The sequence below is a fragment of the Plectropomus leopardus genome, chromosome 7 (genome assembly GCF_008729295.1).
Source record: "Plectropomus leopardus isolate mb chromosome 7, YSFRI_Pleo_2.0, whole genome shotgun sequence".
Taxonomy (NCBI): domain Eukaryota; kingdom Metazoa; phylum Chordata; class Actinopteri; order Perciformes; family Serranidae; genus Plectropomus; species Plectropomus leopardus.
In genome coordinates, this window is record NC_056469.1 from 33,404,167 (window position 1) to 33,419,845 (window position 15,679).

At 41.1% G+C, this 15,679-nt stretch overlaps 1 protein-coding gene across 1 annotated transcript in view; it reads right to left on the minus strand.

The window, feature by feature from the left end:
• si:ch211-113g11.6 (uncharacterized protein LOC559008 homolog) overlaps nt 1-15,679 on the minus strand; it is a 51,432-nt gene that overhangs the window by 9,645 nt on the left and 26,108 nt on the right. Inside the window, exons 9-10 of the mRNA XM_042490821.1 lie at nt 12,217-12,325; nt 11,768-11,975 (exon numbers count right to left, since the gene is read on the minus strand). Of these exons, the coding sequence (XP_042346755.1) occupies nt 11,768-11,975; nt 12,217-12,325 (317 nt within the window). The remainder of the gene's footprint in view (nt 1-11,767; nt 11,976-12,216; nt 12,326-15,679) is intronic.

Consider the following 15,679-nt stretch of genomic DNA (forward strand, 5'->3'; position numbering starts at 1 on the left):
GGAAAAGGTGACAATGCTGAACTCATGCAGCATCTGCTGAGAGAAACAGTTTTATTTACCCAGGGAGAGTTTGCTGAGAGCACAAAATATTTTACAGTAAGCACCTTACCTTCTTTTTTGCATCCATACAGCTGCACACACCCATTATATAAAAAGGTCTGACTGTTGGACAGACGGCCAGCAGTCAGTATTCACATTTTTCGAGCTAAAGATTCAAACTAATCTTATTAATTAATATATTTTTTTATTTAACCTTTATTTATCCAGGAATAATCCCACTGAGATTCACAATCTCTTTCCCTGAGACACTTGATGTGATGTTTAAATGACAGATTGTCCTGTAAGAAAAAAAAACAAACCCAGAAAAACCCCAAAAGACGAGAAATCTAACAAGAAATGGCTCAGAAATGGCAAGGAATTATTAAAAAGTTTCAAGAAAATTACCTGGAAATAAGAGCAAAAAGTAACCTATTTTAACCTCAAAAAGTGCTAAAAAATCAAAATAAAAATCTTCTTTTGTGTTGTGTTTAAAATATATAGTTAAAAGAATTGTATGTATATATATATATTTATATTCTGGGACATTTCCCCCCATTTTTTGATAATATCTAATAATCCCCCACTCCCAGCTATTATTCATATCATTTCCTTGCCACCTTTAACTTTTTTTTCAGTTTGCAGAACATTTCTTGCCAAGTAGCTCATCATGTTTGTTCCTGAAAGAAATCAAACCAACTTTCTCAGGTATCAGAGCTTTAAATGCTGGTGAAAGGAATGTAGCACAAGAAAACTGATGTCGATCCAGGTGTTAAAGGGTTTAAGTAAAAATTTGATGTACATCATCAGCTTTCATCTTCGACCTTGAAAAGGACATCATTTTGGTTTTGTTTCAACTCAGAAAGATTCCTCTGAACAACATTAAAAGCAGATTGTTGCTCCTCAATCACACTTGCTAAAGAAGTAGTGTTGTACACACATAAAAATTAAATTTCGTATTGACAGCATCGTAGCTCAATATCCCTCCTCTGCAAGAAGCAGCATTTTAACACAGTCACTCACTTCTCAAACTCAGATTTTTTTTTTTTTTTTCGTGCTCCACCTCAGCCTGCCTCTCTAACCTTTAAGCTACTGCCACCTCGAATGTCACACAGTGTGAAAAGAAAATAGCTTCTGATCTGAAACATAAAGTCAACTTGAAACAAGTGTTGGGCTCTGACATTTCCTCCGACCCCGAGGGGAACTGGAAAAGTCTGAGCAGTTTTACTTCTTCTGGTGGTCAATCTGTCAGAGAGTTACTGAAGGAAGAGAAATCTTTCACTGCTGCCTGTTCTTTTGTAACATTTCCAACAATCTCTGGCCTCGGAGACTAACTGAGAGCCTGAGGAAATCTGGAGCAAAGGTCCACAACCTGTCACACCTCCTTTGCTGCTTTTTTTGCAAGTGACTCTTTAGGGTCCTGACACAACACGCTTACAATCTGACGTCTCCAGGCTGTTGAATTTCACTGGCCAACTGTGGATTTTACAATGTGTCCAGCACTGTTGGCTGCAGCTGACACCGGCCTGCAGAGCCTTGCAGTGAATCAGTGATTTCACAGATTCAGGTTTCTCCAGAGGCGTCACCTCTGACTTTGCTTTCCAAACACCCTGGGCTGAAGCATCACACATATAGAACGTTTTCTTCAGTTTTATTCTGAGCACATAACAAGTGTGTTTCAACAGACAGCAGTTTGTTTTTGTTCAATTATTTAGACTGTCGACGAGTTATTTCCACTCAATCAGGATCAGATAAATTTGGCTGGCTGTAGGCTGAAATCTTTTCAGTGTATATAGGTAGTTTGAGCATTCAGATGGTTTTTATTTAATGTTTTTGTTTGAATCCTTTTACTTGTGGATCTACCTTGTTTTAGGCAGCCCACTATCCCAGGAATGAGGTTCATGTCAGAACACATTTTATAGTCAGCACTGGATGCAGGACGTCATGTTCTTAATGTAGCAAAGCATATGTAAGGGTGAAGAGTTTGGGTTGCTGGACGGACATCTAACACATCCCGATTTAGCTTAACCTTAACCATACCAACATTTGCAAAATCAGCAATCTTTTCCGAACATTACCATTGTTGTGATTTGCAGATATTAGGTGTTTTGGGGCACAGAAACTTCTTCATATTTCTAAGAATCCCATGTAAGTTGTGCCCATACTGCTAGAACTAGCAACTGTTTTAATGCCTATTTCAGAATAGGTGTGTACGAAGTGTATTGTGATTGGTCGAACAAATGAGCCAATGCAGCACCGGCATCCACCATTTAAAAAGCCTGTTAGCCTTGTAAAAAACAGACAGTCCAGGCTTTACTGAGCATAAACACAACATTTTTTTGACTCTGGATAGATGAATAGATGGATGGATGGATTTTAACTCAAAGTGGAGGTGGCATTGCTGTTACATTCTCACTCCGAACTTGTTAATGCTGTTCGGTCAGGTGACCTTCCACATCAATCTATGATGTTTTAGGTATCCTTCCCACATAAAGCTATAATGTGCCGGGATGTCACTATAGAAATGAGGGATGACATCATGGTGGGATGATGCAACCCGTTAGTGTAATGTGAACACATGCACTTGTGGTGGAATCAAGTGCCATGGTCCATATGTTCACACAACAGTGTGGACTGTCACAATAGTTGGGATGAGGCACCAAAGTCACAGATGGTAGAGTGTAGAAAGTAGAAAACACACACACACACACACACACACACACACACACACAAGACGCAAACTCTGGACTCCGGCACGAAAGTGAGTTGTTTGTGTGACTCATCTCAGCCCACCCTGTGAGCGCACTCATGCTCCTTAATATTACGTGGTTACCCAACCTGCTCTCACTCTGAACTAGGAACGTCAAAGTTTAAGTGGCAGGGATAACTAAAACGTCAAAGCTTGACACGGAAGGTCACTGCCCGGCCGTCACTATGTGAGGACTTCGGAGTGAGACTGGGTTGGGCATTGCTCGCTGGCATACCGTCACTTCAGCGATCCCACTGAAGGTGTGAATACACAGCTTGTTCTCATTCCAAAGCTGTCAAAAACTGCCGCTGGAGTATTTGACAATGTCAGGACAGCTACTGGATGGTGTCAGCTTGAAACACTGCTGGTAACAATGTAATATAAAGAGCATGAAGGTCCCTATAGAGTGGGCGGGAGGGGCGGTGGATGAAACAAACAATCCCCAGACCTGATTGCAGTTTGAGTCTGGTCTTCACTTCCCGTCCGAATGTTTTGTTTTTTCTACACCTTACTGTGTGCCTCTTTTGCCTAGACCTAACCTTCTGTGCCAGCATGTGTGTTTGTTGATGTCCCTGCATTGGTTGCCATGTTCTTTTGTTGCCTAAACATAACCACGTGCAGCGTAATCCAACCATGTGCTTGTGTTGACATCATGGTAGCTGCATCCCAGAACATCAACAGCATACGCAGAAGGATACCTAGACCTTTATATGTAGACACGGACATCCACAGCAAAAAGGCAACATGTAAGTCAGGATGAGATCGTTTTGAAATACACACAAAAAAACTCAACCTTAGAGATAGGGTGAGGAACATCTGGAGTACTTTGCACAGCCTGCTGCCCCTGAGACCTGGCCCCAAATAAGAGGATGGATGAATGGATGAATAACGACTTGTCAAACATAAGTTGTGTTGCAGGGTGGCTAACAGTACATCACTAAAGTGTTTCTTTTGATGGTGTGAATACAAAGAGCCAAACAGCTCTTGAAGGTGTTTAGTTTTTTTTTTTTTTGTTTCACATAATTTATCCAAGGCCAATGTTCTCTGTGATGAAAGGGTTACTCAGCTTCTCTTCCAGTGGCCAAAAACTCGGCCCAGAATTAGATCTCTGCCTCTGGAGCTGGTCTTGAACTGCCTCAGACTCGACTGATCTTAAATATACTTCAGTCTCTAAAGTTGTTTTATCTTTATCTATAGCTGTAAATATCAGACACTTCTGACCTGAAGGGCCGCCAGAGAAATTGAGAAGATCTACAAGAAAAGACTAAAAATACCAGTGATTAAGTGGGACAACAAAACCCTGCATGTTTGGAGGGCGTTTGTCTGAGAAAGGTGACTATAACCAAGATGCCATGAAATGGCAGAAATCAGGTCACAATCATTTAAATGATCAGAAAACTAAAACTTGATTTTTTTTTGAGTCAAAATGAATGTAAACACTGCACAACGTTGAGTCAGTTCTGAGTGTGAAAGCATTTTGCATCAGCTCGCCGTGAATAACGTTGTCTGTCATGTTTTCAGACTGACGGATATTGAAGTAGCTGGTTATTGTATGCATAAATTCTGCTGAATTATTTGCTGTCTGCTGATGAAAAGAGAGAGAAATTAAGTGCCTCAAAGCCTGCAGCGTTCTGTCAGCCTGCATCTTACGGGGGGAGTCCCTGGAGACTAGTTAGAAAGAGTTTCAAACTCAGAGTATACAGTTAGCTCTTTAGCTAATTAGGGCTCAGCATGGCACCGCCCTGTCAGTTTGTTCTGGGTCAACATTTTAGACTGAATTCCTTTAGCCTCCGAGGATCAACAGCACTTTGCCTGCCGCCTGTGACAAGAATAAACAAGATGTGTAGAGAAATTGGATGACTAATATTCTCTACTTTCATAACAGCTGCCGTCAAGGTGCCCTTGAGCATGGCACCCACAGTCTAGTCACTCCACTTGAGCTCAAGTGTTGAGCGGCCAGAGTGTGTTTACTTTGATCAGCTGAATATGAAGCAAAAACGATACAAGTTTAGAGAGAAACAGGCACAAAAACAGAAGCATTACAAACACGAGGGTGAAGATTAGAGCATGATTCAGCTCTTTAATGGGGACAGAATGTATTTTATGTCACGCTCGGGTCACACTAAACTGTTAGTGAGCATCTTTCCACCCAGTTTCTGCAAGGTGTCCATGGCTCATTTCACGTTAAGAAACTCACAGATGGCTCCGTCAACAAGTCAAAAATAACATGCACCTTGTTCAAAGATTGAAATCTCACCAAACTTCTCTTAGTTGAGTGCACAGGTGCAGCAAATCAGAAAACAAATCATCATGAACTTGTAAAATAGTGCTGCTTTTTCAGTGCTTTTGGTGTAAAAGAGTGACGCCAAAAGGCACCTTTCATGTGCATATTAATGCTGCCAGACAGTGTCAGGTGACAGCGTGGCTAAACAGTCTGAGGCACGGTGTTATCATATGCTGATGGATGCTGAAAGGCACCTGCCATATCCACCCGATTCACGCGTGGGTGGTGTCACTTGAGAACAATGTTCGCTGTAATCTGTTGCGTGCGCATGAAACACATCAGGATGGCATCAGGTTGAATCTCTGACGGTAACGACATGATATAAGAAGTGCGGGAGGCGGTGGATGGGTTGAACACACCTGGACTTAAATGCAGGACTCCAGTGTTCATCTACAGTATGAACTTTACTTTACCAACCTATAAGCCTCCTTCCCCTAATCCTGACCATCCAATCCAGCATGTGTGTTTGTTAAAGTCCCGGCGTTTGTTGCCATGTGCTCTTGTTGTCTAAACATAACCATGTGCATCCCACCATGTGCTTGTGTTGACATCATGATAGCGGCATCCTGAAACGTTCAGAGCTGATGTAAAAAGATATCTAAATTGTAATATTAAGCTACAAAGCAGCAATATGTGACGACCTGGGACGAGAACGACTTGGAAGTCCCCTCTGCGGTACCTGAGCAGTGACACTGATGATCAAGCTGTGTCATGAGCTTCAGACAGAGCAAACTTAACCATTGGGACAGTGGACAGCAAGGGTCAATGACAGAGTTGTTAATTATTGACAGTCATACGTTGCATTCTGCCACACAGCACACACTGTAAATGCAAAACAAAATGCTATCAATCAGTGTATGTGTTATTAAAGTGTGTGGCAAAGTTGGCTTATTAACCCTGTGACATCTTCCATTGGCAAAATCACCGGCTCTAGATGAATCACAGGAATGCCCTTTTCGGGATTCAAAACTGTGATTTTTGTTTAAAGGTGACAAGTTAGCACCCTTGTGTTCGTTGGTTCATGGTAAATATTTATTCTTTCTACATCAGGTTGTGTTTTTAATGTGCTAACTGGTTAAATAATAACTTAAATTCGTCCTGACAGTCTTTCGGTTTCCCTTTTTGAATGATTACTACAGACGACCGCCATCTTATTTCCTCTCACACAGGCGCACGATGTCCGTGCTGGTTAGTCATCAGCTGTAGTCTTTGGGGTGTGTTCAACTTTTTGGCCGAGACACAGGCGATGTGATGCGTTGAAACAGTTGGCTTTCATCACCACAAGTTTTCTAATGTCAGTTTGGTGTGTCTCTGTCTTTAAAAAAGATTGATCTCAATGAGACTACCCGTTAAAATAAAGGATTCGCTTAATCTCACACTAAATTTATCTCCTGCTTTAACATTTAAAGTTTCCACTTTGTGATCTCATTAAATTAAAGATGTATCTGCTGTGTGCTGCCTAGAAATTAAATGAGGTCTGACCCTCAGAAGCAGCAACAGGAGCTCTGGCAGATAGAGATGATGAGGAGGAATATGGCCGCCACAATCAGCATACGAATTACATAAAAAAAATATTTGTTTTTGGATTCATGTCACATATTGACCAGCTGGTCTGCTATGTGTTCTCACCATAAACAAACACACCAGTGCTTGTTTGGAGGTAAACATCCGGCTTGATTGTAAGGTGGACTTGATGTTGTTTGGTCTCAACCGAAGCAAACAGAAACAGGAACCGCAGCTCATTTAAAAAGCACTAAACAGATTAATAGAATTCAAAGGGAGCCTCATTAAGGGTGATCTCATCCCCTTCAGAGATATTTATTGTCTGAATGCTCCATCTTTGCCCTCCAGGCTCCCTCACTAATATCAGTCGCTGCTCTTTCTTGCACAAAGATTAACGTTGCGGTTTGTGTCGCTGCGCTCGTATTTGTGGAGGATATTTATTGGAATTTCCATCACCAGGGAAGACTAATGTCCCCAAGGCTACCCAAAATGCATCAGCTTCGATCTCACTGTCACTAGTCCGGAGGTGGACTCGAGCTCGCCACTTCTACTCTGATTGGTTTAAAGTGCTCTAATGCAACTATCTGTCACGAAGAGCTGTCTGTCTGTCTGTCTGTGTGTCTGCTAAAGATTGGATTATTTCAAGGAGCGAGCTTTTCTCCATCATTTGTGGAGATACAAGGGCATGTTTGGAATTAATTATGCAGACTGATGAGTTTGACTTGTTAGAATAATGTGAATATTTATATCTGGTGCCCCCGACGTGAAGGTGATGCAATATTCAACAGGAGAAGAAAAAAAAAGTAATGTGATCAAACCAGAATTCAGAAAAGATCAGAGGAGTTCAAGACTTTGTTTCATTCCTCTCCAGAATCAAGAGAAGAACTATTAAATAAGTATTTTACTGATATATAGACACTCCTCACATTAAATTACACAAGTATTTTGGTGCCACATGACCAGAGAAAACAGAGAAAAAGGACTATGGTAGAAAACCTTCAACTATCAGAATGTGCAGAACTGCACCACGATGGACCAATAAATGTTCCTGTTGGTGAGTGACGTAATGCAAACTCATCCGTTTGCCACAAAGGCAGCTGGCTGGTAACAAACAAACAATCTTGTATTCCAGTTAACCCTTCGAAGCCTGCTGCTTTTAGGAACCTTTCACTGAGCAAATTGGCTGGATTTCTTTGAAAAACATGAGGGAAAAGGCAATGAGCAACACAAACATAAATAAATATAATAATAATAATTATACATTTAGAAAATTATCTTTATCTCTAATCTAAAGACATATGTCCAAAGAACTTTAATTTAAAGTTATTTTACAGAATTATGATTTTTAAGCAGTTTTTTCAGCCCATTTCCTTCTTGGTGTGGTTGTCTGTTTGATTTTCAAGTAATTTTCTTGTACTTTTTATAATTTGTTGCTACTTTATTGTTTATTTTTCTTTAAATCACTTATTGCCTTCTTCCCATGTCAATTAAATTTTAAGTCAATTTGTGCAGGTTCCAAAGGGCTAAACAATAAAAACTAAATCAAGTTTCTTGAAACATTTAAGTTGAGAAATAGACAACTCAGTCACAAAATTGTGGTTAATATTTGATCAGTGTCTCTTAGTGCATTACAGTTAAACAGGGCACTAAAATGTCTTTCCAAAAACATTTCAGGCAAAAGGCAGTGGAGCATTGTAATCTTGATTAGCACTCACCAATGCTACTGTTCACACTGTACACCCATGACTGCACTCCCAGACATCAGGAGACCTCTACTGTGAAGTATGACGACGACACCACCATCATCGGCCGTATTACAAACATCGATGAGAGTTTATACCGGGAGGAAATCAACAATCTGTCAGTGGTGAACAGAGAACAACCTACTACTCAACGTCAGCAAAACCAAGGAGCTGATTGTTGATTTTAGAAAGAAGGAAGCAAAGACACACACTCCTGTCTACATCAGTGGAGCTGAGGTGGAGCAGGTGAACAGCTACAGGTTCCTTTGAATTGTTATCACTGAGAGAACCTTTCTTGGTCAACGCACATCACCACCCAGGTTAAAAAAGCACAGAAAAGGCTCTACTTCCTAAGGAAACTCAGGAAGACTAAATTCCAGAGCAAGATCCTGGTTAACTTCTGCAGAGGAGCAATAGAGAGCATACTGACTGGAAACATCAGGAACTGGCGTTGTTCGTGCACGGCCGATGACAGGAAGCTCTACAGCGGGTGATTAAAACTGCCCACAACATCACTGGTTCCCATCTACAGAGCACCAGTGACCTCGGTGAAGTGAGGTGTCTGCTGCATTCTGGGAAAAGATACACAAGTATCTGCTGCCAAACTACCAGACTACGGAGGAGCAGAGGATGCCAAAAAGATGTGGCAGGATTTAGGGGCAACTTTAATTACCTCGTATCTTGCAGTTTTATCGCCTGATTGGATTTCAGTCCAATTTGGAAAAACAGAGAAAGAGGGAGGTCTGTCTCATGATCTGCTTCTAAACTCGCTTTGTCCACGGTGGCGGGCAGTAAGAAAATGCTGAAGTACGGCATTTAGTTCGAACAACAACCCATGAGGGAAATTTAACCAGATGACAGAAAATTCGTCATCCAGATTACTCACACTACCCACATTGTTACAATACAAAGCTTGTTGAAATCGGCAAAGTATCCCTTTAAGTAGTGAACGCCAACACATGTTCTTTCACATGCTTGTTCTTGGAAACTGGAAATAATTAAAGACAGGCAGCAGCGAGTGAGTGTGGAGCAGCAGCTCTCCAGTACAACCTGTTCCTCCGGCCTCAGAAACCAGTGCGACTCAAACTGCTCTAGTTTCTTTTTAGGCCACCGGAGGCTGTTCATAGCTCTCCATCCTCTCCTTCCTATCACTGACACAGTTAGTAAAGCCCACAGCGTGAGGCCATCCTGTCGCTTTTAACACCACGTTGTTTTTTTATAAGCACTATTATTAGAAACAACCCAGAAGTGCCTGACGAACGACAGGCACATCGCCACAGCAGAAGCCGAGCTCAGAAAGATGACACTTGCTCATCTTTTGGTGAACTTCTGGCGTGGTGAAACGGTCATGCACACATGAGCATATGACTTGTGATGGTTGCCATAGTAATCTCCCTGAAGCACAAGGCAATTTTTGGAGTACAACTGCTATGGGCAACAGCAGCGCCTCAGCATCACTGCTTTGATCAAACAGAAACAGGCGTGTGAAGGCCTGAAATCGTTTGAGTATGATTTCAGCAGAATATATATTTGACCTTGCGTCAGTTTTTCACACTTTCTACTATTCAGTGCACCAACCAGGAATTTAAGCACATCTTCCAGCTGTTTTTTTTTTTTGGTTTTTTTTTTTGTATGTGTGTGTTTGTTTTTTTCCGTGTACAGGAGCATTAATTAAATACCTGTAATGTTTCTGTCTCCTGCTTGCTCACAGTGTTGTCCTGCTAAACTGGAAGAACCTTTCGCTGAATGACTCACTGTCCTGATACATAAGAACAAATGCTGTTGTGCATTTTAATCAGTTGCAGAGAAAATGATTTCCCCTCGCTCTTTGTCCACTGTTATTGCCAAAATAACCATCCAACAGAGACAAAGCAGGTGCAGTCACATGACAGAAAAATATAAACAAAAAAGGGTCCTGCTTTAAAGGTCCAGTGTGAAGGATTTAAGGGGATATATTGTTAGAAATGTAATATAATATACAAGTATGTTTTCTTTAGTGTTTATGAGCTGTTTATATCTACACAGAGAGCAGGTCCTTGTCTATCGAGATCGCTGTGTTGCACTGCCATGTTTCTACAGTAGCCCAGAACAGACAAACCAAACACTGGCTCTAGATGGGGGCATTTCATGTCGGCCACCATAGTTCTAGCATGTTCTCATTCCGATTGTCACATGTTTCTTCTGTGCAGTGAATTTCTGCGTCTACATGTTTTCTTCTAGATATCCTTCTGCATATGCTGTTGACGCTCCAGGATGCCACTACCATGATGTAAACACAAGCACATGGTGGAATTATGATGCATGTGGTTTCATTTAGGCAGCAAAAGCACATGGTTAGGATTAGAAGAAGGAGGCACATGGTAAGGTGGAGAAGAAAAAACATCATATTCAGACAGGAAGGGAACACCTGCATGACTGGATAAAGGTCTAGGATTTGTTAAAACCATCCACCACCCCTCCTTACTGCCCTATAAGAATCTTAGCATGTCAACCTGAAGCCACCGAGCTGCATATTTTGTGGACATGACATTTTTTGTCCGGCTGTCCAATGACAGATAATAAAATCACGAAAAATTCTGTCCAGTAATGTTCTCAGCTGACGCCGTCCACCTGCATATCATGCGGCTGCAAAACGTGGCTTTTTTTACCGAAACAGTATTATTTGATGAACAGGCTGGTGGTTAGCACCTCTGCAAGCGAAGTGTCTGAAAAACATCCTTTTTTTAATGCAAAACTGCTTATTCTGTGTTTTTACGGGTTTATATCGCTTATATCGCTTATATCTCTTTGTTTTGGATAGGACCTCTGAAGATAATTCCACTTCCAGGAAACAACAATGAACACTGAGGGAACTATAATTGGAAAAAGTTTCAGCGGGTTGCTATGTGTAATTCTCACTTCTAGAAGCCATTAAATCCCCTTAAATCTGACACCCTGGACCTCTAAAAACCTTAGTCTTATTTTTCAGTTTGGGCCATCATAGAGTTAAAATGAAAGATGTTAAAATTCTCCTGCTCACTGCTGCGGGGAAGGGATCCACTCAGAGTTAGCTGAGCATGTGGCCATCTTAGCTGACATGCACTGCCCTGAAATGTAACTACATATCACCGGCTGCAGAGATGCCACATGAAGAAAACAAGAGCTGCGACTGGTCAGGTCAGCTGGCCTGTCTGGTTTTTCTCCTGACAATTTTCCAAAACTGGCAGAGATCATTGAGAACGAAGACAACATGAAGCCAGTCAGAAAAAAAGCTCAAGGTCGAAGAATTTTCAATGTGAAAGTGAAGAATCTGTCCAAGTGCATCAAAGCACAAAACAGAAGGAGGGCGCTGTTGCTCCACAACAAAAAGCTACAGCTTTAACACACACGTATACATGCACAAACACACACACCTGCTCCATAACAACTAGCTACAGCTTTAACACACACGTATACATGCTCAAACACACACACCTGTTCCGAGGTACAGGACGCTGTAGTGCTCGTCATTGACGGCCAGGACGATGTCGGCCACAGTGTGTGTGATCTGGTCATCTGTAGGCAGGTCAAGTGGAGCCACACCAACAGGTCGGATCACGTCCTCGATTTCTGGGTGGTATCTGATCACCCCGAGGTTCTTGATGTCGTTGTGACCTCCCGCTGTCGAGTTTTTGCGTACGCACTGAGAGGAAAAATGATGTAATCGATTCAGAGCAGGCTGGGCTCTTGAATAAACAGAATGCCCTTGGACAAAGGGTTTGAAATTGCTTCTCTTTTATTAACTTGTGCCTTTCAAAAATAGCACTCCAATCTTTTCACCTCTGGAATAAAGGCTGACTCATGCAATTGCACATTTTTTTTTATCTCAGAGCTGTTTTTCTCAGATTAGTGTGACAGAAAAGAAAAGGGAAGAGAAATCTTACCATCCCGGGGCGACTGCCGATGAATGGACTGCTGTAGCCCTTCAGTTTGGACGTGGAGAAAGCCTGGTCGATATCTTCGATGGAGTAGGCGCAGATCACCGTTCTGCCCCTGAACAAAGGCAGGCAGAGGAGTAATTACATCAACAATAAAAGCAGAGTGAGTGGTTAAGAGGGACACGCTGAGGCACAGCTAGAAATTCACAGCCAACCACAGAACAGTAAATATCTATAATCCCTAACTTGTTCTGGTGCAGTGGATCCATTAGGCCCAGTCTGCACGTACAGGGGTGTTTTTTAAAAGTAGCATTCTCTGTGTGTGAGGTCTTTGGTCCACCTGCAAACTGTGTTTTCTGTCACTGAAAATGGACCTTTTGTAAAACTCCCCGCAGGTTGGAGATGTTCAGAAACACTCTTAGTGTTGACGTAAACTGAGATTTTGGTTTCAGTGAGCACATCTCCTCTGTGAGGCATCACAAATAAGACAAGATTTCATGCAAAGACAGACGTGACCAAAAGGGTGCTGCTCTAATGCTGCCTTCACATGCGCAGAAATATTGGAGGCTATTAATGGCCCTCTGAAGTCATCATTTTGTGTGGGAAATTGGGAAATTTCATTGACACTAAGTTGCCGAGTTATGTTGTTTGCGGACAGCAGACGAGCAGCAGGTTAGGTTTATGTTGTGCTTGTGGGTTTGGCTCCTGACAGTCCTTCAAATGTGTTTTTGCATTTTCATTTGGATCAAAATTATTTCTTTTTAAAAGTTTTTGTGAACTGGATTTTTCAACTACAGTATATTCAATATATTATATATTCTATATTCAAAAATACCCCCAAAATAACAGTGTCTAGTTGCTATGTCTTGCCACAAGTTCAACAGGTCTAACATTTGTGACCAATCAAGAGCTTTAAGTTCTCTATTTTTTAAAGAAACCTCTGAATCTTCAAGTGTTCTTAAATTGTTTATGTGTTTTTCTAAATTTGGACCACAAATGAAACTGTAACTGAATTACCTTAATGCTTACTCCTGTGCTTGTGTTTTTTTGCAGTGGATTAATTTTATTGTCCTTGTATTCTTACACTATTTTTTAATTATTATTTTTATTTGTTTTGTGGTTGAAAGCCACACACCAAAATGAGTTACACTTGTGTGATACTGCTGTTGTGAGGTCGACCTCAACAGATATTTTTGCAATTAAATGTGTGTCACTTTGAGAGTTTGTGACAAAAACGGGCAAATAAAACATTTAAAAGGACAAATACCATAATAAGCATTTAAAAACATAAACAACATCTTGCAGAAAATGAGCCCACGGTGTGTTCTGTTCTTGTTTCAGCAGATGAATGACGGCTGATTTCACTGCAAACTTTGAGAACTATTATTTGGCAGATTATTATTTTTGCTTTTACAGTCAAATGAAATGGAAACTAACACTGACACTTATTCTAGATCTGACATAATGAGAAACTTGTGTGCTGTGTGGTGTGTGGTGTGTGTGTGGCTGTGTGGTGTGTGTTTCTCTGCTGTGTGGGCAGATGAGTGTCAGTTACTGTGCGATTCTGTAGCTTTGTTTTCTTTATTGTCTCATCAGTTTGTTTCATTGTATAATTTTCATGTCCTGACAGATCAGACAGATTCTTGCAATTTCTGAATACACAGAAAGCCAATATTTAATCTGCCATCGAGTCAATATTGAACTCTGGATTATGTTTGCTCTCCTCCTGATTACACTGTATAAAACTTCACAACCAAGGGAATTTACTCATTTTTTGGTGTTGTGTTTGTTTTTTACTCGTTTCTTTGTATGACAATAACCCATCCTCCTCTTCTCGTGTGTTGTGATCACAATATGCTCTTCTGTCCTTGAGCAACAAAAATCTGCATAAAAAGGATTTTCATCTAAACTAAGTGAGAGTGAAATATCTGTAGATTCTTTTCATTCAAGAATATGACTGAAGTGTGTTTTGATTGTCTTTAAAGTCAAAAGTTTCAACAGTTTCAGTGTGCAGAAGCACTCAGTGTGGGTGATGTTACTGATTAGTCTGATAGATACCAAGCTACCTTTGCCACTTAATTTCTTCTAATGACAATCCATTTTCCTGTGAATAATTTACTTTAATAATTTTAATGTAATAATTTACTCACTGGACACTTTATCAGGTACACCTGTTAACGCAAATATCAAATAATCACATGGTAGCAACTCAATGCACGTAGTCATGTAGACATGATCAAGACAATCTGCTGAAGTTCAAACCGAGCATCAGAATGAGGAAGAAAAGTGATTTAAGTGACTATGGTTGTTGGTGCCAGATGGGCTGGTCTGAGTATTTCAGGAACTGCTGATCTGCTGGGATTTTCATGCAAAACCATCTCTAGGGTTTACAGAGAATGGTATGAAAAAGGAATTATCTAGTAAGCAGCAAAAATGCCTTATTGATGCCAGAGGTCAGAGGAGAATGGCAAGACTGGTTCAAACTGATAGAAAGAAAACAAAATCTAAAATAACTGAGGTTTGCAGAAGAGTATCTCTGAATGCACAACACATCAAACCTTGATGTGCTACCTAGATGGGCTACAGCAGCAGAAGACCACACCAGGAGCTACTCCTGTCAGATAAGAACAGGAAACTGAGGTTAAATTCCACCAAAATTGGACAGCAGAAGGTTGGAAAAGCGTAGCCTGGTCTGAGGAGTCTTGATTTCTGCTTCAGCATTTGGATGGTGGGTCAGAATTTGGCATAAACAACATGAAAGTATGGATGCATCCTGCCTTGTAACAATGGTTCAGGCTGCTGCTGGTGGTGTCATGGTGTGGGGGATATTTTCTTTTCTTTCTTCATACCTTGGGCTCTTTAGTACCAACTGAGCATGTTTAAATGCCACAGCATACCTGAGTATTGGTTCTGACCATTTCCATCCCTTTATGACCACAATTTACCAACTTTTGATGGCTACTTCCAGCAGCTACACCATGTCATAAAATTCAGATTCAAACTGGTTTCTTGAACATGAAAATGAGTTCTATGTACTCAAATGGCCTCCAAAATCCCCAGATCTCAATCCAACAGAGCACCTTTGGGATGTGTTGGAACAGAAGCTCCACATCATGGAGTGCAGCCAACAAGCCTGCATGTCTGTTGCAGCCTGACCCAAAATCAGCTTCTTTTGAACAACCCCTATTACTACCAAAAACTAAATGAGATAAAAGAAGGACTTAATTTTTGCCTAAGCTTTAAAAAGATACATCAAACAAATAATGCTCCTCCAGGCTGCACCTTGGCAAGTGTACATGGAGGTTGCTGGCTGTTCCTTTTATTCTTGCAGGGAGCAAATTTATCTTTGTTTTTATCTCCACTTCAAACCTGCCTCCAGACAGGAGTATAGCCAAGTAATCAACACATTCCCCTTTGCTGGCCTCTGCAACCCACTGTGTGATTACCCACAACATCTTTGAGAAAGGAG